This window comes from Phialemonium atrogriseum (assembly GCF_030411735.1).
Source record: "Phialemonium atrogriseum strain 8032-3 unplaced genomic scaffold QBC33scaffold_32, whole genome shotgun sequence".
Classification (NCBI taxonomy): Eukaryota; Fungi; Ascomycota; class Sordariomycetes; order Cephalothecales; family Cephalothecaceae; genus Phialemonium; species Phialemonium atrogriseum.
The window spans coordinates 192,248-214,057 of NW_026848169.1; the positions used below are offsets into that span (position 1 = coordinate 192,248).

General features: G+C 55.6%; 6 protein-coding genes across 6 annotated transcripts; 4 read left to right on the forward strand and 2 right to left on the reverse strand.

Moving 5' to 3' along the window:
* The first annotated feature begins 329 nt into the window (after positions 1–329).
* On the forward strand, positions 330–1,560 carry QBC33DRAFT_499561 (uncharacterized protein). Its single transcript, XM_060425646.1, has 2 exons — positions 330–520; positions 578–1,560. The coding sequence occupies exons 1-2, from the start codon at positions 487–489 to the stop codon at positions 1,315–1,317; spliced, it is 774 nt and encodes a 257-aa protein (XP_060279575.1). The 5' UTR covers positions 330–486; the 3' UTR covers positions 1,318–1,560.
* A 593-nt stretch (positions 1,561–2,153) lies between these two features.
* On the forward strand, positions 2,154–4,355 carry QBC33DRAFT_562914 (protein unc-45; the record flags this gene model as incomplete). Its single annotated transcript, XM_060430240.1, has 3 exons — positions 2,154–2,836; positions 2,978–3,604; positions 3,665–4,355. The coding sequence occupies 3 exons, from the start codon at positions 2,154–2,156 to the stop codon at positions 4,353–4,355; spliced, it is 2,001 nt and encodes a 666-aa protein (XP_060279576.1).
* Positions 4,356–6,255: 1,900 nt separating this feature from the next.
* On the forward strand, positions 6,256–7,945 carry QBC33DRAFT_246750 (Mss4-like protein). Its single transcript, XM_060422960.1, has one exon. The coding sequence runs from the start codon at positions 6,392–6,394 to the stop codon at positions 7,616–7,618; it is 1,227 nt and encodes a 408-aa protein (XP_060279577.1). The 5' UTR covers positions 6,256–6,391; the 3' UTR covers positions 7,619–7,945.
* QBC33DRAFT_246724 (cardiolipin synthase) lies at positions 7,910–8,884 on the reverse strand. The gene is made up of 3 exons (XM_060422959.1): positions 8,512–8,884; positions 8,225–8,425; positions 7,910–8,152 (listed from the first exon to the last, which is right to left on the reverse strand). The coding sequence occupies exons 1-2, from the start codon at positions 8,690–8,692 to the stop codon at positions 8,274–8,276; spliced, it is 333 nt and encodes a 110-aa protein (XP_060279578.1). The 5' UTR covers positions 8,693–8,884; the 3' UTR covers positions 7,910–8,152; positions 8,225–8,273.
* A 2,600-nt stretch (positions 8,885–11,484) lies between these two features.
* Positions 11,485–14,685, forward strand: QBC33DRAFT_246764 (OPT oligopeptide transporter). The gene is made up of 7 exons (XM_060422961.1): positions 11,485–12,209; positions 12,270–12,947; positions 13,012–13,293; positions 13,367–13,630; positions 13,693–13,870; positions 13,936–14,225; positions 14,290–14,685. The coding sequence occupies exons 1-7, from the start codon at positions 11,847–11,849 to the stop codon at positions 14,626–14,628; spliced, it is 2,394 nt and encodes a 797-aa protein (XP_060279579.1). The 5' UTR covers positions 11,485–11,846; the 3' UTR covers positions 14,629–14,685.
* Positions 14,686–15,162: 477 nt separating this feature from the next.
* On the reverse strand, positions 15,163–21,440 carry QBC33DRAFT_562918 (uncharacterized protein; the record flags this gene model as incomplete). The annotated part of the gene is made up of 12 exons (XM_060430241.1): positions 15,163–15,455; positions 15,540–15,650; positions 15,716–15,980; positions 16,062–16,165; positions 16,227–16,346; positions 16,406–16,792; positions 16,872–16,952; positions 17,029–17,464; positions 17,557–17,790; positions 17,875–21,188; positions 21,263–21,349; positions 21,428–21,440. The coding sequence occupies 12 exons, from the start codon at positions 21,438–21,440 to the stop codon at positions 15,163–15,165; spliced, it is 5,445 nt and encodes a 1,814-aa protein (XP_060279580.1).
* Positions 21,441–21,810: the final 370 nt, after the last annotated feature.

Genomic DNA, 21,810 nt, shown 5'->3' on the forward strand with positions numbered 1-21,810 from the left:
CATGTGTGTCGAAATAAGCGTCAGCAAGGGGGCGGCAAGTCGGGAACCACCTGCAGCCAATCAAGGCATGCCGAGGGAGTTAGCGGCCCGGATCTTACGCGCATCCTCGATTCATATCTTACACCCCTGGACCCCCGTATTATCTACCCCCACTGTTTATTTTGGGGCGTTTTTCAGCGCAACATCCAACGACCAACAACCAACACCGAACCCCGTACCGCTGAACGCAATGCGACGGGCTTTGCATGGCTAGTCTCGGAGGAAATTTGCACTTGAAAAATACCACCTATCTCGGTAACACAATGGATTTAACGGACTTAAACGGGACTTAACCAGGGTCCAGCTTCGCCCTATTTAGTGTAGTTCGGCTTGGCCCCTGAAGTGATATGGGATGATTTGCTAGTCCATCAGAATCACTCCTCTTTTGCCACATATCCATATCTCCTCTCACCAATATTTCACCCGAGACGAAGAATTAAATTCACCATGGCATCTAACAAGACCATCGTCCTCATCACTGGTAAGTCGGCTGGTATTTACCGATCCACTACAGACGGTTAACCCACCCGTGTTTCAGGCGCCAACAGCGGCATCGGCTATGACACCGTCGTGGGTCTCGCCGAAGCGTCGTCTGACTTCCACATCCTTCTTGGCGCCCGAACCGTGGAGAAGGGCCAAAAGGCCCTGGACGAGATCCAGTCCCAACACGGCAGCTCGTTGAAGGGCAGCATCTCCGTCATCCAGCTGGAAGTCACGGACCAGAAGTCGATCGAGGCGGCCAAGGAGCACGTCGAGAGCACCTTCGGCAAGCTGGACGTACTGATTAACAACGCGGGCATCATCGTGATCCGCCCGTGCGACACGTTGACCAACCTGCGCGAGACCTTCGAGACCAACACCTTCGGCCCCATGGTGATCACCGAGGTGTTCGAGCCGCTGCTGAAGAAGTCGTCCAGCCCACGCGTCATCCACGTGTCGTCGGAGCAGGGCTCCATGACCCTGAGGCTGGACCCGACCTACAAGTTTGCCCAGGTGCGCGGCGACACGTACCGCATGAGCAAGGCTGCCATGAACATGCTGGCCGCCTGCCAGAGGTACAACTTTGCCGAGTGGGGCTGCAAGGTCTGCGCCTTTAACCCGGGCTTCTGTGTCACCAACCTCACCGGGGAGAAGGGCCGCGCCATGCGCATCCAGCATGGTGCGAGACCCGCCAAGGACGCGGCTGACGCCCTGGTGGAGGTCGTCACGGGGAAGAGGGATGCTGATCTTGAGAAGTCTGGCATCGTCGACCTTGACGGTGGGGTGGTGCCCTGGTAGACGTGTTGGTAATCATGGGCACGCTGTGTTGGGAAATAAGAGCTGAATGTCTAATCTCCAGTCTCTATCTTGTGCTTGTGCTTCTGTGGTAATTTCCCACTTGACTATGTCAAAGATATTATGCCCAGGATTACGACCATGAATCCCAGACGCATCGGCGACGTTGTCGACAGGTGCATTCGTAGATTAAAGGAGATCAAGTAACTACAACGAATGACACGAGCTGCGTGATTGAGAAAAAGGTATTGGCTAAGTTTGTGTGCGTAAATCGCCCGCTTCTGTTACGGTACCTGGAAATGGGTGGTTGTATACCCCTGTCTGTTGTAATGGGGCGAACTTGCGACCGCTCTTGATTAGCTTCTTGGTGATATGGTCTTGGTCCGGATTGTATTCAATACGGTACGCTAGCAGGAGCTCGATCCATTCGAGCCTCTAAAGCGCATAATTTCACTTCCAATCATTACTTGACTAAAGCTTTTGCCGTCCTAGTCCATAGAACGAGACTCAAGAGGCAGGAAAGTCAATCCCCCATTCCTGCCTCCACGTTACACAAATTTGGTTGGCTAGTAGGCTGCCTGTAACGTGGAACAGATCCAATGGACGACGAACGTAGCCAGCTACTGCAGCCTTCAAACATTACGTGGGGTTGGGAGGCCTCTCACAGCCTGATGGGCACAAGTGCATATAGACCTCACCAGGCTTATTGAGAAGGTTATCTCTGGGTTGCCGAGTATCAATACTCAACCTTCTCTCCTGGACAAGGAAGACGTCGCTGTAGCTGCCCTCCGTCAGATCAGCAAATACCAAGTCAACTATTGACTGGACATTCTGTCAAAATGGACATCAAAGATGTTTCCGACGTCGGCGACTATGTCGGCTTATTGAAGCAGATCCAAGACAAAGCAGAGCGAGCAAGTCGAAGAAAGGGCCAAATGGTGCGAGACCATCCTCCGCCCGAGCAGCTGATCTCAAGCTTTATGATGAAGATATTTGCCTCGACTATGCGCCCAAAGTCGACGGACAACACCACTGTCATGGCTACATCGCAAGTGCCAGCGCCTTACGCTCCTTGTGCCCGCTCCGTCAGCGAGCTCCAACCGATCATGCTATCTGAGATGAGACTCGAAACGCATCATCGGGGAAAGAGGACTATACTTCGCGTCCTGACGCCTCCGGACCGCATGACCGCTGTAATGGCTATCGTCGAAGACGAACAGGGGACTGCCATACTACTCCAGCTTTATCACCAGCCAGAAGAGTCAGTGGTGCCTGCCGAGCAGATACTGCAGCCTGACCGCGTCTGCATCCTCAAAGAACCCTACTTCAAATGTGCCACAGACGGTACATACTCGTTGAGGACGGACCATGTGAGCGACATCATCTGGCTAGAGGACACTGACGAACGCATCCCCTCGAAATGGAGGAAGCCCGCGTCGACTCTGAACAACAACAGCAAGGGCATTCGGCTGCAGGGCAACGATGCTGTGAAGAATCAGAGCTGGGCGGAGGCACAGCGCTTGTGAGCTTTTTGATGTGATTCCATCTTCCACATGCCGGCATTTAGCTAAGCTCCCTCCAGATACTCGTCTGCCATCCGGGTTGCAGAGACACCCGAGGAGGAGCAGCTAGCCTAACTCAACCGCTCGCTGGCAAACCTCAGGCTCGGGCGTCCGGAGAAAGCCTTGTCAGATGCTGCCCAGGGCAGCAACGCCGATAGGCCTTCCGAGAAACGAATCTTCCGCTTCCGCGAGGCACAAGCACTCTACAGACTGGGCCATCTCAGGCAGTCTCTGGAAAGGCTGCAGGATCTCTCAGAGTCGCACCCCGAGAACACGGCCGTGAGGCCGGAGATGGACCGCGTCAGGGCAAGACTGCACGAACAGCAGACTGGGGAGTACGCGTTCCGCCAGATGTACAAGCAGGCCAGACAGACGCCTCCGATCGTCGACTGTGCCACCTTTTCCGCGCCCGTCGAGGTACGCCCGTCGCCCGGGCGGGGCCGGGGAGTCTTCACCACCGTGCCAGTCTCTGCTGGTCAGCTGCTTGTCTGCGAAAAGGCGTTCACGTACAGCTATGCGGGAGACGACGAGCCCGCAAGAAGGCACACCATTCTGATGAATCTGAGCACCAAGAAGATGGTGGTGGGTGGCCAAGCTCAGCTCCTCACGCAAACTATACAGAAACTGTATCACAGCCCCGAGCTGTCGCATTTATTTTGCGATCTGCACCGCGGGGACTACGCTATGAGCCCAGTCTCGGAGTCTGATGGGTATCCGGTGGTCGATTCGTCAGTCAACACCTTTCACGTTTGGCAGGAGAAAGGGGGGAGAATATCTGCTAATGCTAGCCCAGGTTTCTGGTTGAGAAAATCATCTCCCTCAACTCATTCGGGGCTCCAAGGTGCGACGAGGGACCTCCCGGCCGACACCGAGCTGTTCCATTGCTACCGGCCGCCTATGCCTCTTGAATCGTACAAGGAGGGACAAAAGCACCTCAGCAACTGGGGCTTCACGTGCGGTTGTGACTTGTGCATGGCTAGGAAGGCGACACCCAGTACAGCGATTCAGAGACGCAAGGCCATCTATAGAAAGCTCAACACTGTCATGAACGGGTCCGCAGCGACCAATGTTTCCGCGGCTCGGCGGTTGCTCAAGCAACTCGAGGAAACTTACCTTGAGACGGAAGCCAACGCTGTTCGGCTGGAGCTCTGGGATCCATACTTTGCACTGGGCGCTACTCTGCTGTCTACTGGCAAGCCGGCAGATGCCGTCAAGATGATTATCAAGGGATTTGAATCGCTAGGATATAACATCACTGCATGCCCGCCCATTGGGGATGCAAAGCCGGCGCAACTCGAGGTCAAACAGTGGGGCTTGTCGAACGACTACACCATCTGGGCTTTCTTGAATCTGTTCAGGGCTTACAAGACACTTGCCCCCGAGCTCTGCGCAACTGCCAAGCGATATGTCGAAGATGCTTACAGTATGGTCGTGGGCGAGAAAGAAACGATATATGACGAACTCCCGGAGCTCGCATGACGGTTCCGATCAAAGACATACGGGGATTCAGGAGGCGGCCTGAGCAACGCAATATCTCATACTATCAATGGAGTACAGGGTTTGAAGATTGTTTTGGATGGAAACGAAGGATGGAGGAGAAGGCTGGTAATTAGGTAACAAACAGAGCGGCCGTAGAAATAAGATACGCACTTGGGGTTTCGGATGTCGTTCACGCACCACCGGGATGAGATGAGATTCTTCACTCCTTTGCGAGAGGCTTCGTTTAGACGGCGACACCCGCAGCGTCTTGAGCAATATTAGACGCCAGATCTACGTTCTTGCAAGATAAGCACGTCGTGCCGGACCGCGTCGCCGGGACCACGACGCTGGAAAGGGCGGTGGTCCACCCACCCGGCCCCCAGCCGCGGTGACGCCACCTTCGCCAGGTCCTAGGGCTTGCTGCAGACCATCTAGGGAGGTAACATGCTCGTCAATTGGGGCTCCGAGGGCCGGGTGACCGGCTATGCTGCCGACGGACGGGTCGCCGGTCTTCCACCCCTTCCATGGTGGCGACGGGTTCCTGGCAGAACTGCCGCGCGTTTCGGTACAACTGGACCGGATACTCGCCCGAGACGTCGGCCGTGCTGGACGAGGTGGACGCTGCGGCGGGGGAACGGTGGGTATGTACATGAGCTGGATCAGGGATACGGATAGGATGATCTGGAGGTTTGTTCCGACGGAATAGGACGGGGGGAGCGGGTTTACGCAGCGCGAGAGGAAGCGGGGAAGTCGCAGTTCGAGACGGAGGTGTGGCCAAGACAAGAACCTTGATGGCCTCTACTTGCCTGTTGCATTAATGTGCCTTAAACATCACCTATCACTTGTCTTCTCCAGACTCGACTCAATTTTTCTCCATACTCTCTCTCAAGCAAACCTCCCGGTTGACGATTTATATAATCCCACAAACTGACACATTTAATGGAGCACGCTGCCTTTCTATCGCCCCGATTGAAATAGAGACGACTCGCTCCATTCGCCCTGACCCCTTTGACGCACCTCACCTCCCACTCTCGAGCTCTTCTCCGGACAGAAACCACCAAGGTGCACACGAATGCACCAATATATACACCCCAGGGAAGAAGGGCCCCATGCAGCAAGCATCATAATAGATGCCTTGCGCTGTCTGTTGCATAATTATCCGTAGGAGATTGCGATGCGCCTTGACTGAGCGTTTGAAAGCCTCGATAGTCTCATCCCATTAGGCATGCCAGAGAATAGTGCTGAGAGCTGCACTGCCAGAATGGTCTGCGCGATGGTGGACACGCACGAAACGCCCCCGATGGCACCCATCGAGCAAACGAGGTACACGAGTGACGCAGCAACAGCGTGCTCTGCGTGAGGTCAACCCACGCCAGAATGACCCGTCGCATGGGGGTAAGACAGTCGCGAGAGTATTATGAGGACGAAACTCATATATCTTCACTTGACCTGGCTAACATATTAACTAGAGTTTCCCCCCTCGCTCCCGATTGCCTGACGAGGAATCTCGCAGTAACAGCTGGCCTATCTCTCGTCCTCTTCCACCCCCGGCCAATTCTGCCAGCGTCGATGACGTTATTCGCGGGTCTTCGAGTGGTAGATCAGCATAGATTTCAACTCACCCGCTCCCACGCATTTCCCCACTTTCCACCAGACCAACAGCCCCCAGCTTTTCTCTCAGGACCCGTCGATGTGTTAACAGTGCTAACCCAGCATCAAACGCTACTGCAGCTCCGAATCCTAAGACCGAGGAAGGGATCATGATGCGATAATCACATTCCATCCCACGAAATTTTATTCCCTACGAATATCGTCAGGTCCGGTCGACGGCGGCTTGGGCGGATGGCGAGTCGGCCACCATGATGACCCGAGATCGCCAAGAAACCGGCTTTAAAGTGGGGATGCGCCCTCCCGACGACAACCGGAGGTGGCATATTCATTTGAGCACCGCCGCCAGCCACTCTGGATTCCCTTCTCCACCATAACGTATTGAGCATTGAACCATTTGGCAAGAGAAGCACAAGACCAAAGCAAACATGGCCCCGGAAACCAGCGAAAGCGTCGAAATCACCGCAAGGTGCCTCTGCGGGGCCCACAGCTTCACCACCTCGGTGCCCCGCTCCGACCTCCCGCTCAAGGCATCCGCCTGCCACTGCACGTCCTGCCGCCACACGACCGGCGCGCTCCACACCACGGATGCGCCGTGGCCCGGCCCCGCCGACGCGATCCGCCGCTCAACCACCCTCAGCCGCTACGTCTTCGGGGCGCGCGTCCACGTCCTCTTCTGCGGCACGTGCTCCACGCCGCTGTTCTTCGAGGAGTTCCGCGCTGGGCCGGGGGAACCGGGCGAGTTAGGCGTGTTCACCGGTGCGCTGGGCAACAACGCCCTCGGCGGCGACGACGGGAAGCGACTCGTCAGCGTCGTCGACCACATCTTCGTCGGCGACACCATCGACGGCGGGGCGAGCGTGTGGCTCCGCGAGACGGGGGACGGAGCCGCCGGCCGGGCGACGAGGTGGTTCGGCGGGCGCGGCGAGGGCGAGGAGGTGCCGGAGGCGTGGCCGCCCGTCTCGTCGCTGCCGGGTGCGGACGTCAGGTCCGAGGTCGCGGACGTGCCGGTCCGGTGCCGCTGCAGGGGCGTCGACCTGGTCTTCCGGCACGGCGAGCATCTCGCCGAGTTCGAGGGGATGTCGCGGGCGGAGCTGCCTTGGTTTGTCGACCCGGTGACGCACAAGACGTTTGCTGGGTTTGAGGGCTGCGATTCTTGTCGCCTGTCGCTGGGCGCTGATGTGATCCATTGGACGTTTGTGATGCTGCGCCACCTTGCCTTTTCGGAGGGGACGGGGAGACAGGACTTGCCCGCGTTCCCACGGACGGCGGCTGATCTGAACGCTGCGGTGTCGGCCCAGAACAGAGATCCCCGCCTCGGTACGCTCTCGCTGTACGCCAGCTCCCCCGATGTCCAGCGGTACTTCTGCTCGCGCTGCTCGGCTACCGTCTTTTATGCGTGCGACGACCGCCAGGATTACGTGGATGTGGCGATTGGATTGCTGGACGCGCCCGATGGGGCGAGGGCGGAGAGCATTTTGAGCTGGTCTTTCGGGAGCACTCCGTCGTGGTTGCAGGATGTTGCTGGGGGATGGCGAGATGGGCTGTTCACGGATATCGTGAAGGAGGCTGAAAAATGGCGGGTCGAAAGGGGCTACCCCAAGAACTGGCGAAGGGTTGAGTTGGAAGAGGCTGAGAAAAAGACAGAGAAGTAGGAAGAGTCCGGAGGGAGAGGAGCCGGGAGGGAAGCGAATTAGAGACGTGGCTTTGCATTTCCTCGAGCATGGAGCCATCAAGGGGTAGAGCTTGCTTGGAGTTAAATGCCGAGGCCATGGTGCTGCTCGAGGAATTTCAGGTATTTAAGAAGAACATGCTTCAGTAGTCAAAGTGATCTCTTCTAGGCAGTGCCAGATATTCTCGACCGGCCGTGGTGTCTCTCCGGAGAGGAGGACATCCAGCCGCTCGTCGCAAATCCTTAGGGCTAGAATGGGCAGAAGGGCATGTCTAGAACCAGGTAGTCGTGATAACAATGAGTGGTGAAACTGGGAAGTCTTCCAATCGCTCTCAAATATTGCTATTGCTGGTTTATCAATGACCAACTCTCCTGACTCTTCCAACCCCCATTGTCTAGTAGGGATTTAAGCTCCAACTGCAAAGAGCTCGTATGTAAATGCCGAAACGATAGTAGATCTTTCACTTTCACTTTAGTGCCCTGTTATGCAACTCCCCCGGCCGCAAATCCCAGTCCCCTTGACCCTAATATGCCCATACCATATCGCAATCTCCACCTCGCCCTAGAATGTCTGTCCTCCAATCCCCACGCACTGCCAGCAAAAGTCTTCAATGTTCACCAGAGTATTGGCATCGCGTCTAGGGCAAGGTCTCGTAGCCAGAGCCACTGTTGTGCGAAACACGGTTCGAAAACAGCCAGTAAACAACCAGGCCGATGATGGGAAAGAGGAAGACGACGAGGCACCAGAGCAGCTTCGAGACTGGTGGACGGTTGGACTTCACGACCTCGACTGAGCGCAATGGTCAGCAGGTGTGATCCAAATTCCCACGCATCCAAGCAGATTTCGTGGGAGGGCGCAGCGTCAGTTGAACATACCGAAGACAATGATGTCAAGTATCAAGACAACGAATCCTATGATCCCTCCGCCTGTTCCATATGACCAGGAGTTGCCGGCCGCGGTGGTGGTCAGCGTCTTGTCCGCGACGGGAGCTGCGAAGGCGAGCGTGGCCAGGCAGAGCTGAAGGATGAAGCTGGAGAGGAGAGCGTTTTGGACCATGTTGGAGTCTGTTTCTGTGAGTCTTGCTATTTCAAGAAGTAAGAAATTGTGGTCTGGAGAGAGGAGAGAATGCTCTTGATCAAGGAAATAAGAAGTAAGGTAGGTAACTACCGTCCTTCTGAAACTTCGAAGCAGGAAAGAGGGGTTATGGCTGTTATCGTCACCTGTGCTGCTCAGAGTGGTGACGTCACCAGTCACGCCCGCACAACTCCGGCCCGCCTCGGCTAGGCCCGGCACTAGTTAAACGTCCACTCCACCTTGAACACCCTCCGCAGCGCATTATCGGAGCACTTTGCTGTTGTCATTCAGTAGACCAAGTACAACAAGGAGCATCAATAATCATCTCCCGAAATGCTAGATCAGTCATATCCGGTATCTTGGCCTTGATCACAGACGCCAGACGAGGCTTGCCTCTCGCGCATCGACGTGGATCAGAGAAAGATACCTCGGGTCACATCATGGATTTGCTCAACTCTCCTCGGAAATTGGTTGCTTGTCCTCGACAGCTGTGGTCGGATTGTGGCATAGTTGACAGAGCCAATTCACATTTGACAGCATGAAGCTGGTGTTAGTTTAAGGTTTGGTCATCGAATCTAGAGGCTTAAACGTTAGACTGCGATTTGGGGTTTATTTAGTACTCGGTGGCGCACACCAGTCCCCAACTAGCCGCTGCAACTACAAGCCTAAGGGCATCTTCAATGACCCCTCGCATCCAGGTTCAGATGGATGTTGAACCACCTCCCTGGACGTCTTTCTACCAGCCTCCCTTGTCTGTATCTTTTCTTTAGAATATGCAGCAACCAAATTCCGAGCCGAGATATGTCGTGTGCCATGCCAAAACATATACTAATTAGCACATTCTAATTCGCGCTTTTACTGGTTGAACCTCCCCCCGTACCCCCCCAGGTGATGTGTGAGTTCGTTCTAGACCTGGCGAGACCAGATCTAAGTTGCGAACCTTGAAGCATGTTCAGGCTAATTCACGTTTTTTACTGTAAAATAGCCCGAAGTAAGGGCTAGGTGATCCGGAGATACTTGGTCGTGCGGAACCAGGCACCGTAGCTAGACAGATCGAAGCTTAGAAACTCTTGAAGCTAGGGGAAAGGAGTATCATGGGATACCGTGTGCTATTTTCAAGCAGGAACATCGTGTACTATTATATCAGAACATGTACTGGTATATCCATTCCGAACAAAGGATGTGGGAAAGTACAAGATCCTAGCTCCACTGAGGACGACGAAAACCCCTCTCCCCTCTTGTCGTTCTTTTTGATTGGTTCCGCCCTTGCAATCAAATACCAACGGGAGGGTATATACTTTGGAAGGCGGGGAAATACCAGTGCGTGCAGGGACAGGGATGCGTGCATTACCACCCGTGATTAGCTCGCGTGTTGAGGAGGGTGGAGGTACTCTGTAATTGGCCTCCGGGCTACACTTCAAAAGCTCTCGTCCTTCTCGAATAAATGCCGGAACCTTCTTTGGAGTACCAGCGATCGGCGCAAACTTTGTTCCTCTGCCTTCTTCTGATTTCTCCTGACCCCTAAATGCCATATATCAGAGGGTTGTGGATGCAATTGCCACAGAGTGAACTTCTCGACTACAGCTTTCGAAAACTACTACACCCTCGCCCCCCAAGTCATATCGCGAAGTCGACTTTCGCTACAGTCAACAAGATGCTGATCCTCGATATAGATTTCTCGCCAGAGCCGTCCCTAACTAGGATTCTAGCCCAGGCATCTAATTTGAGGTCTTGGTGCTTGTTGCTGTGCTGGAGGCTACCTCGAGAGGATGCTGTGTCGCGGTAGACTTGTTTCCACTTCGGCTCCATGCCCCATCTCATCAGCAGCCATGCCACAATTTTACAAAGATTCCAGTGCGAGACGCTACAGGGAGGGGGGTGGACGCTTGCAGCGCCGTCTTGTTGGCGTGGTTGATCTCATTGACGTTGAGACCCTCGTCGGCGCCGTCGCCACCTGCAGTCGGCTAGGTGGATGCCGCGGCCCGATATGTCGAGGTGGAAGTTCGGGTTGCGGTAGCGCGAGATGCGGAGCAGTTTGAGACAGAGGTCGGCCCTTGTGTCCCTACTGGGCAGTAAGAACGAGTGCGTGTAGCACGCCCTGGTCGTGCTCGCCTGGCGCATCAGGATTCGTCGAAGGGTGGCGAAATCAGCAGTACGTCGTACAAACCCCACGCTTCGCTTTTTATGCTATTTTGGACCATCATAATCTCATTCTGCGACTTGAGGACCCTGGCATTGAAAATTGCGTCATGTTGCCGAGCTTCCCTTGCCAACATCCTTCCTTTCTTGGTTGTCTTTACTGGGCCTCATGAGGCGCGATGGTGGCGAATAGGCCATCCGAGTTGCAGGTATGAAGGAGTAAATCCCTCTGCGAATGATCAAGTGCCGCAATTCCAAGAATGCCAAGTCGCCAACGGTCGCCAATGCCAACGCCAACGGTCGCTAAAAGCCTAGGCTATTGCTTGACAACGGTTATCCAGACCTTCCCGCCTGGGCATTCGACAACGTAGTAATATAACCTTAATGTTAGGTGGTACTAACCTTGTAACCTTCTAATTAAGAAAACGCCACTTCCACATATGCACATTGCAACAAATTAAAAAAACTCTTATCGAAGGGAATGCCGGATCCGGAAAGTCCTTATCACCAACAGACGCTTTGATATCGACCTTCCTAAACCTTCGTAGCCCCCAATGCGGAGATTACCAGCCGGCATCACATTTACATGTAGAATCCCGGCTAAAAGTCTAGACAACGGTACATCCCCGTCCAGAGGGGCAGTTAAGCGACGGTTCACGATTGCCAACTGAAGGCGTGCGATGGCACAAATCTCGGGCTGCATCACATCACTGACCGCCTTGTTACACGATGTGCATCGTGGAGAGTGGATGGTTCATATGTGCCTGGATTAGATATTAGAGCGGGCATATGGAAAATCTTAATTATGAGGCGAGCCGCCGACGCCGACGCGACAAAGTTTTGTGTTTGCACAGCTCCCTCCGCCCCCTCAGGCGACTGCCATTACCATTGCCATTGCCATTGCCATTGCCATTGCCATTGCAATTGCTTCTTGGCAACGGACGGGTTTCTGTGGTTCTCCTAGGCCCCACTCAACCAGAGCAGGCAGTAGAGCAACATGCCTTCCCCTGTCGCCGACGCCGTCGAGGCCGAGGTCGTCTCGGTCCCAAGCAACGAGGTCGTCTCGGTCCCAAGCCACGAGGACAACATCGACGAGAAGATCCACCTCGCTGTCGACGACGAAAAGACCGGCAAACATGGTGCGCTGGATACCGAGATCAAAGCTGTCCCCCCCCTGTACGATAGCGAAAATCACGACAAGGACTCTGACAGTGACGACGTTATCATCATCACGGGTGCCGATGCGGCGGCACATCTGCTGCCGCTGCGGGACGATGGCGAGCCCGCTTTGACCTTCCGAAGTCTCTTCTTGGCCACGGGTCTCTCGGGCTTCCAGGCCGTCATGACGCAGATCTACAATGTGAGTTGGCATTTGGTTTTAATGGTCATCATCCCCAACATAGGCTGACCCTTTTTCCAGTTCAAACCGACTCCAGTGGACATTTCGGGGACTTTTATCGTCCTCATCGCCTACTTTTTGGGCAAAGCATGGGCCGCCTTTCTGCCCCGCGGTGATCGATTCGAGGCTCGATGGCGGGAGAAAGGTGGTCTGGGCAAACCTCCCCGATGGATCAGGCTCCTCTCCCTTTTCAACCCTGGGCCCTGGAACCTGAAAGAGCACGCAATATGCGCCATCACTGCCACGTCCGCCTCCAACGCTTCCGTGAGCGTTACCGTGTTTGCCGCACAAGACCTCTTCTACGACCTCCCCGTGAGCGCCACCACCGTCATCTTGAGCGTCATCTCGATTGGGCTGTTTGGCTACGGCATCTGCGGCGTCATGCGCCCCATTGGCGTCTGGCACGTCGACGCAGTCTACTGGGGCACTCTTCCCACGGTCAAAACCCTCCAGGGACTCCATTGGCAGGACGTGAAGAACTCCAAGCCCCTCCGATTCTTCTGGTACAGCTTTGCGGCCATGTCCGTCTACGAGTTCTTCCCCGCCTACATCTTCCCGTGGCTCAACTCAGTCTCCATCCCCTGCCTCGCCGCAATGCACGCTACTGGCGCCAAGGCAGCTGTGCTCACAAATATCTTCGGCGGAGCCAACAATAACGAGGGGTTGGGACTTTTCAGTCTGTCCTTTGACTGGCAATATGTAAGATAGTGGTGTGTTCCCTGCATTGAAGCAACGAGGGCTGACTGAACCAAACTCCTTGCAGATCACTTCGTTCAACACCTCTCTTCCTCTCAAGCTGCAAGCCCATGCAGCTGTGGGGTATCTTGCCTGCTTTGCCGCAATGCTTGGCATCTACTACACCAATGCCTGGGAATCCAAGTCGCAGCCCTTCATGTCGACGCGTCTTCGATCCGAGGACGGTTCAACGTACCCCATCACGAAAGTCTTCACCGGTGGCGTGCTCAACAAGGAGGCCTTGGCCAAGTACGGTATTCCCAGACTCACGGGGAGTTTCGCGTACGCAATGTTCATGGCGAATGCTGCTGTAAGTGGCCCAGCCTAATACATAGATACAATCACCACCCGTCTCGCCACGGACTAATCAAACATTCTTGTAGATCGGCGCCCTGGTTGCCCACTGCTTCCTCTTCTGGGGCGGGGACGTCGCCAGGGCGTACAAGAGCGCGAAAAGCGGGAGATACGACGATCGACATCATGCGCACATGGCTGCGAATTACAAGGAGACACCATGGTGGTGGTACGTTGCCGTGCTTGTCATCAGTTTTGTGCTTGGACTCGTCGTCGTCACCAAGGAGAACATTACCCTTCCAGTTTGGGCGTACATTGTCTCGCTACTGCTGGGAATATTCATTGCACCCTTTGTGAGCATGCCCACAAACATACAGCGCCTACCTACAGAGCGACTTGTCTAACGCTGCTGCAGAGCACCATTCTCTTTTCCCGGTACGGCAACGGCATTGCTACGAACAACTTGTCGAAGATGCTGGCGGGTCTGATGATCCCTGATCGCCCCGTTGGTAACATGTACTTTGCCGCATGGTCGCATAATGTGATCTCGAACGCGGTGAGCCTGTCCAACGACCTGAAGATGGGCGAATACCGTACGTGTTATTATCCTCATGCCATCCGTGGATTCGCTCGGGTGCTGACCCTATGGGTGTTGCAGTCAAGATTCCTCCCCGTGTCATGTTCCTTACTCAAATCTATGGTACCATCTTGGGCGGCTTCGTCAACTACGCCGTCATGATTTCCATTGTGGCCGGCAATCGCGAACTCCTCACCGACAGCAACGGCAACAGTTCCTGGAGCGGTGCGACCATCCAGTCGTACAATACTAACGCAAGCTCTTGGGCACTGGCCGGCTATCTCTACAAACCTGGCCGCATGTACGAGATGGTGCCAATAGGGCTGGGTATTGGAGCCGGTGTAGTTGTCCTCCACCGCATCTTTGTATATGTGAGTGCACCTCATCCACCCCATTCATTGCTGGTGCCCGCCCGCTGACTCCGAGTTCTCTTAGTTCGTCCCCAAGATTCGAGGCTTCGCCACCACGGAGATCAACATGCCCCAGTTCATCCAATACGCGGGCTACATCCCCTACAACGCGTCTCAGACCTGCGTCATCTTCAGCCAGATCCTTACCGGGTTCTTCACCCAGTTCTACCTCCGGAACTACCGCCCGCGCATCTTCAAGGACTACTCGTACTTGGTCACCGGCGCCTTCGACGGTGCCAGTCTCGCGGTGCTCTTCATCCTGTCCTTTGCCGTCTTCGGCGCTGGTGGTCCTTCTGTTCCTTTTCCCACGTGGTGGGGCAACAATGAGGATGGTTTCTACGATCATTGCCCTGTGGCTGAGTAGGCACAGCTTGTTGGACGTAACTGCTTTTCTGTTAGCTATCTCTAAGGAGGTTTACACACACTGAATCGGATGCCCATGTGTCTTGTGAACCGCATATGCTGTAGGCACCACCGAGAACGGTCCGCGATGCGTTGCCGCACTTCTTGTCGTAGCCGGGTAGGGTGACATCGATTGTAGTTATAACCCGTCCACCACGTAACGGGGGGCGACGTCGAGTCTGCCTCAGCCGTTGCCTCACCAACCTGGTCACGCTCGTACTTCTTGCATTGGCCATGCCATTGAGGCTACAGTCCGCATCCGTATAATATCCTCGGCATGTCCAGAAGAAGTCGAGCGGGGTCCAAACGACAAGGAAGCTTGGGAGGCGCATTGTGAAGCCGGCACTGCCCTGTTTGATGAGGCCTCAGTAGTTTATCTGGAATGCCTCTTCTGCACTGAGCAATCAGCCCCCCTTAAAGATGTATCGAGCACCATTCGGCATTGCAACTTATCTACAATTACTATCCATACGCTCCCTAAGTCATCTCAAAACCCTTACATCTTGTCACCAAAACTCTCCAATCCCAGCCCCAACCGCAATCCGTCCACCTCAACAGTCTCACCCAATGACGGACTTGCTTCATCCATCAACGTACTGCTTTCTGCTTCCTCGGCAAACGACTGCTCCCCAGGCACCGTCGCCCTCAGCGTCGGTCCCCCAGCAGCGCTTACCGAGCCCTGGCGACGTTTCTCCTCCGCCTCTTTTGCCTCGGTCATTTCCCGCTCCATAAGCTCGACAAGAGCGTTGGGATTCGTCATGTCGAGCTCCTCGTCAAAGACGGTGAGGTCTGGTAAACAAATCACGTCAGCAGAAAAAAAAAAAAGAAAAAAAACAAAAAAAAAAAAAATGAATCGGGAGCCGGGGTAATTACTCTTGACTTCCCAGTCCTCCTCCACCCTTGATCCCCCGGACCGCTTCGTAAGCGACGATCCAAAATCAATCATACAGCGAGACGTGACGAATTGGTCTTCCCAGCCTCTCTCTGTTTCGCGCGTCCGTCAGCAATCCATTAATCACGACCAAACAAACCAGAGCCAATCCACTCACTGAACTCCCGCTTGTTCGTCCGACAAAGCCCGTTGAACGGCAGCGTGCTCCCCTGTTTCGGGTTCTTGTAGTAGGTGTCCTGCCCAAAGATGTTGATGCCGCACACGACCGACGAGAAGTCCTTGGGGTCCTGGTTGCTGAACGTGTAGCTGCCGGTCGTGAAGCTCTTGCCCGTGGCGCCCCACCAGCTCGCGGCGTCGGAGCCGCGGTCGACGATGGAGAAGGTGTAGTTGCGCTTGAAGACGAAGGACTTGGTGCTTGTGGTCTTTTTGGGTGTTTTAGTTTGTGCACGGATAAGGGAAGGAAGGGGAGGGGAGGAGTATGGGAGGGAGGAGAGGATGCTTACAGGCCAGGTGATGTCGTTGTACCCCGCTGGTATAGGCTGAACGTTGTCGTAGGTCGTGAAGCGCTGCTTGACACTTCCGTAGGTATAGTCTTCCGTATACCAGACTGTATCAAGTAGTTAGCCCACTTCTGCTCCGACATATAACCACTTGGGGTTAGCACTTACACTTGCGGTCGTTGGCATCAGCCTGACTCCCCCAGTAAAGCCAGTCATCCTTCCGATCGTCCACATTCTCAACAGAGGGTTCCATCTTGCCGACGTTCTGCTGGATAAAGCTCATCAGGGCTAGAGAAGAGGTCAATCAGCACCCACCAACCAAGGCACCACCGCAACCACCCACTCACCAATACAGTTCCCACCCAACCCGTTCTGCGCGCTCGGCACACAAACCTGGCTCCTCTGGTTATCGGGCTTGAAGTCGCCGCCTTCCTCGCTCGACGCCCAGGGGAACTCGTCGCACTCGAGCTTCTTCTCCTTGCCCGTGTACCCGATGGCGGCGTGCAGCTTGGCCGTCTGCGGCGGGCACGAGTCGTCGTCGCTCTTGAGGTTGGGGCACTGCTTGCGGCGCTTCTTGCGCAGCCACTTGCCCTGCGCGACATCAAGTTCCGGTGCGTGGGTCAGCGTCATAGGCAGGCCTTGCACGGCCTTGTAGCCTTGGCAGAGGGGCGCCATGTTCTGGTACTGGCCGGTGAGGTCTAGGACTTGGAGGGGGGGGAAGGCGCCGCAGTTGACTGGGGGAGTATGTCAGTGTGAGATGTTGTGTTACAGGGGATGGTCTAAGGGGCAGCGGGAAATTAGAGGAAAACCTACATCTTAACTCGGGGATTGTGATGTCCGCAGAAGACCCTGCAGGGCAGGTTATTGGCTTGGTGAAAGTAGGAATCGCAGGATCTTTTGCGCGAGAAATATTAGTAACTTGACTCTCTCCTCCTCGACGTATGCCTCCAGGAGGGTTCCGAACACGTACCGACATCGCCATTGGCATCATCAGCCCGTCTAAAGAGATAGCTAGGATCCAACAGGGCATTGACGCTCGTCGTGTCATTGCCAAAGGGCTCTGCCTGGGACGGATCGTCGATCAGCTTGACCATGCGCTTCGCATTGTTGTCACCGATGGGAATCGATCCGCTGTTCTCGTAGATAGTATACTTGTGGTCCGGCGAGTAAGCGGCTCTCTCGCCCAGCGCCCACGTCGCCCACTGGAGGATCGTGGCATGGGCGTTGTATCCGAGGTTGTAGTAGAGATACGCGCCGTACGAGTAGTCCCATGCCTTGGTCACGGTGCTGATTGCTCCGGCGGCGTGGAATTGGATCATGCCTCGGACCCACGCCGTGATTTGGGCGTCGATAAGGGACAGGCCCCCGGTCCATGATTCACCCCCTATCTTGATTCCCACGTTTGCCTAAGGTACCGAAAGACTGTCAGCCATGACTTTTACCCCTCGCTGCTCGCGGGAGAAATCCGTGTATGTTCATATCATGGGCAGTCACGTACCTCGGGCTGCACAATAACATAGAGATCAGCAGTGACTTGGACGCCAGCCTCAAAAGTCGGGGCCAGCTCGGGGCCGCTGGGCTTGTTCGGGGGATCATCCACTAGCCCCAAGTCGAGATACTCGTCGTACTTGGCCACATCTGAGCTATCCTGCGGCCAATACGCCTGCGCCTTATCGAACTTGAGGGTCACGCCAGCCTTGGCCTCTCCGTGGATGTTGATCTCTCCTTTCATCTGCAGTTTGAGAACAGGAAGAAGTCAGCCGGCACGCCGCTATAAAGAAATGAATGAGTGATTATCCAAAGCTTCCAAACTCACCTGTCCATAAACATCCAACGTCGGTCCCACCGCCGCAATGCCCTTGATCGCCAGCCCGGGGTATCCAAGCGTATCGATGATCTTCTTCCGATCCGAAGTCCAATGCAGCCCCGCATTTCCAACAAGCTTCAACATCAGCTCCGCCTCAGGCTGGATGCCGAAGTAGAAGAAGACGTCGGGCTTCTGCGTGGGCGGGATGAAGGTCGCCGAGAAGTAGTACGCATACGTCGCCTGCATGCTCACCCGCGCCTGCAGGTCCATCCGCAGGTTCGCCGACCACAGCTTGCCGGGGCAGCCCCACTGGGCCTTGAACAGGTTGATCTCGTCGGCCCATCCCAGCGGCAGGTCTCCCACCTCGGCCTTGCGGACCGTCGTCAGCTTCTCCAGCCACTTGGCGAAGATGCCCCACCAGCGCTTGGCGACGTTGCCGTCCCTCCTGGCCACGTCGGCACGTCGTTCTTGATGCTGTGTCTCGGGATCAGAACACTCGGCCCCGTCCGGCGGCGCGGCGGGGCGGACCTCGAACGGCATCGTCGTCTCGACGTACTGCCGCTTCCTTTTCTTGTTGAGCTGCTCCTCGACCTCCTCGGCGCGGTTGACGCGGTCGCGGAAGTGGCGCATCGTGAAGCCGTCGTCCTCCACGGCGGGGGAGGAGCCCCAGACGCGGCTGCGCTTCGAGTGCGGCGAGTCGGTCAGCTCCTTCCAGTAGCCCAGCAGGTTCGTGTAGTCGACGCGGATCTGGACGGGCCCGCGGTCGTCCCGGACGAGATGGAAGTTGTAGTCGATCTTCAGCTCGTAGACTGGGTTGTCGTGAAGCCCGTCGAGGGACCGGTGCTGGATGTGGTGGTTGGGCAGAGCGTAGTCCTCGCCCGCGGGCTTCATCGACACGATGCGCGCGAATGGACCCTCGCCGACGTGGCTTGGGAGCCGGATGATGGTGTCCTCGACTCCGCCCGCCCACACATCCTCGCATTGCTGGGAACCGGCCGAATAGCTGCAGTAGACGTAGAAAGTTTCTTCGGCGTGGTCGAACACCTGGTCGACCTTGGTCTGGTTGTTCGTGATGATCTCCCGCTTGACGTTCGGGACGGCAGCTGTCCTTCGCACAACGGTGTGGGTGTTGCTGAAATTGTCTTCAAGGGCTTCCTTCTTGCCGTTCAGCATCAGGAAGCCGTATGCGTCCGTTCCGTCCGGGTTATCCGACCGCTGCTTGTCCTTATCGTTGTGATCGTACTCGTCATCATATGCCCATAGCGCCCTATCGGTGTCCGGGTTGTTGAAGTGGACGTCCCAAAGCTTTTCGGGGTCGACTGGCCAGTCCTTATTCCAAGTTGACGGTGGCTCGCAGCACAGTCCGATGTGAGGATCGTAGTTGGGAGGCAACGAGATGCCGTCGCATGACATCTCAGACCTCCCACCCCCCAAGGAAGACGACCGCGGGGGGTTGATGGCATCAGCGATCTCGAGCTGATCGGCCTTGCAGGGCTGAGGCAGGCAATACAACTTGGGGTCACCCCACACCGGCGGAGGCGGCGGCAATGGATCGTTTGCCCAGTTGCACTTTCCAAAGCTCCTTCCTTTGGGGCAACACAGGGCGCTTTTGAACGGTTCCATCAGGGGACTTCCCTTGCTACCGTCGACTGGCGATATGTATTCCTCTCTGCACAGTCCGACACCATCTGGCTTGTCATAGCGGAAGGCTTGGTACTCGTAGCCCTCCTCACACTCGGGGTTCTGTGCGCCACTAAGCGGCCCCTGGCATGGACTCCAGACGCAATCCTCGATGATCTTGGTGCCCTGGCAGCAAAGCTTCCGGTTTCCCTGGTAGCACTGCTTTGTGCCCTTGGCATCGATGGCTGTGTCTTCGTTGAGCTCAAAGGTGCCCTCGCCGCACTTCCCGGAACATCCGATTTCACTGCGCTCGGGCTCCCCGTTCCACTCGCAGTGCTTGGGCATGGATTTGACGGGGCAGCATATGTGACGGTACCAGCCTGTGCTGCAGTCTCCGTACAGAGGTTTGGGGTGTCGCTGTTGGGGATTGTGGGCAACATCGACCGACATGGTGCCGCCGGGACACACTTGGTCCGGCCCCTGCTCGCCCTTGCTGCCGTCTGTACAGCGCGGCGTGACGAAGCAGTCCTGGCCTGTGTACTGCCCGAAGAGGTCATGGAGTTTCTCCGCCGAGTCGCCGTTGAGACCATGCAGCTCGGTGCTCGAATAGTCGCCGAATAGCTCGCCCATGGCTGTCCAGTTGCCTGTGTCCTGGTCAATGGCCCAGATCATGAGACCGCTGAGACATCTTTTCGAGAGCCATGAGAGCTTGTCTCTGAAGGACTGGCCATCGTCATATGAGACCCACTGATTGCCTCCAAAGATGTTGTACTTGACCGTGGTCTCGGGGTCGTAGAATGTCTTGACATCAAGCGTGCTGTTGCGGCTGGCAATTTCGTCGTAAGTGAGAACTCCAGCCGTGTCCGAGCAAGACCCAGGGATGCCACCCGTGGCAAATTGGCACACGTTGTTGGGCTCCGTGCACGAAGGGTCGGCCACGGTGAAGGAGCGACCGTAGAAACCAAAGCCCAGGACGACGTTCTCGGGCTTGATGTTGTTCCTCCATAGCAGGTCGAGCCCCATGTCGATTTCGGTCCAGTCTGTGTGTCCCTTGAGATACGGCCCAGTCCACTTGTTGTCGAAATCCCACATGCCGTGGATGTCGTAAGACATGATATTAAAGTAGTCAATCTGCCTCTGCATGTTCTCGAGGCTGAACCCGCGGAGGTACCAGTAGCTCGTGGGCAGAGTCACCGAGATCTCCCAGCCCGCACCCTCTCGTTCGAAGGCTTCTTTCAGCTCGGCCAGCATCTGGACATAAAGAGTGTCGTCTCTGGGTCCGCCGCCACGGTCCGTGGCTCCTGGGTATTCCCAATCAATGTCGACGCCATCGAGTCCGTATGTCCGGAGGTAGTCGCAAACCGACTTGATGAACGTGGCGCGACCATCATATGAGCCGACCATGTCGGAGAAGTACGTAGAAGTAGGCGGGTCGTTGAACGTCCACCCGCCAATTGCAATGTTGATTCGCAAATCGGGGTACTTGATCTTCCTCAGCACCGTCCGCCTCACCCAGTCCGAGTCGTCATCAATGAGCTTGAAGTCGGAGCCAAAGTTGACAAAGGCCAGGTTAAGGTGGGTGAGTGGTCCCAGGGGCAACGACTCTGGCTCTTTGACATTGCAGCTCCGAGTCCTGGTGAAGAGCTCATAGTAAGCGATTCGCCTCTTGTATGTAAGAGCGTCCGTATTGACGGGACATTCAGCTGGTCGTCTATGGTTGGCGGTTAGCATTTGCATTTGCACTGGTATTCGGAGCAGCTTCAGACTTCGGACTTACTGAGCAACGCCACATCCCGCTTTGTCCGAGTTGGGCTGGCACCCGTCTCCACAGAAGTCTTCCGTGATACCACAGAAACCATACTGACTGTTGAGCATATTAGATTAGGCGGCTGATACCAAGAAACTGTGCTCGGCGGCAATCATGTTGCAGCCCGTGACTTACCTGCAGCAGACATTTATGGGACAATCGAAAGCCTCCTTCACCGCGTACTGGCCACACTCAGCGGTGGCATTGCAGTTCGACTGACATCCGTCACCGCAATGCGCCTTGGTGAAACCGCACACACCGCTGCTACTACAACACCCAACTTTACAGGGTGAGTCGGCGCTGCAGAGGGCGTCTTGCTGAGCCGAGACATGGAAGGTGTTCAAAACGGAAGACAAGAAAACGAGAGCAAGCAAAAAAGCAAATCGGCCAGCTAGACCGCGTAGTCGACTCATGGTGCCAGTGAGCCAGAAACCACACGATCTCGGGTGGCCAGCGAGTCAGCTAGGAAAATTCTGAAGGGAGCGAAAGGACGGTACGAGTATGAGAACTTGACCATG

Bases quoted from the DNA above. Each gene is read 5' to 3' on its own strand.
- QBC33DRAFT_499561 (XM_060425646.1), top strand. From the start codon at position 487: ATGGCATCTAACAAGACCATCGTCCTCATCACTG. The intron at 521-577 runs GTAAGTCGGCTG...CCCGTGTTTCAG, and splicing joins GACCATCGTCCTCATCACTG to GCGCCAACAGCGGCATCGGC.
- QBC33DRAFT_246750 (XM_060422960.1), top strand. From the start codon at position 6,392: ATGGCCCCGGAAACCAGCGAAAGCGTCGAAATCACCGCAAGGTGCCTC.
- QBC33DRAFT_246724 (XM_060422959.1), bottom strand. From the start codon at position 8,692: ATGGTCCAAAACGCTCTCCTCTCCAGCTTCATCCTTCAGCTCTGCCTG. The intron at 8,426-8,511 runs GTATGTTCAACT...CATTGCGCTCAG, and splicing joins ACTTGACATCATTGTCTTCG to TCGAGGTCGTGAAGTCCAAC.
- QBC33DRAFT_246764 (XM_060422961.1), top strand. From the start codon at position 11,847: ATGCCTTCCCCTGTCGCCGACGCCGTCGAGGCCGAGGTCGTCTCGGTC. The intron at 12,210-12,269 runs GTGAGTTGGCAT...CCCTTTTTCCAG, and splicing joins TCATGACGCAGATCTACAAT to TTCAAACCGACTCCAGTGGA. The intron at 13,631-13,692 runs GTGAGCATGCCC...ACGCTGCTGCAG, and splicing joins GAATATTCATTGCACCCTTT to AGCACCATTCTCTTTTCCCG.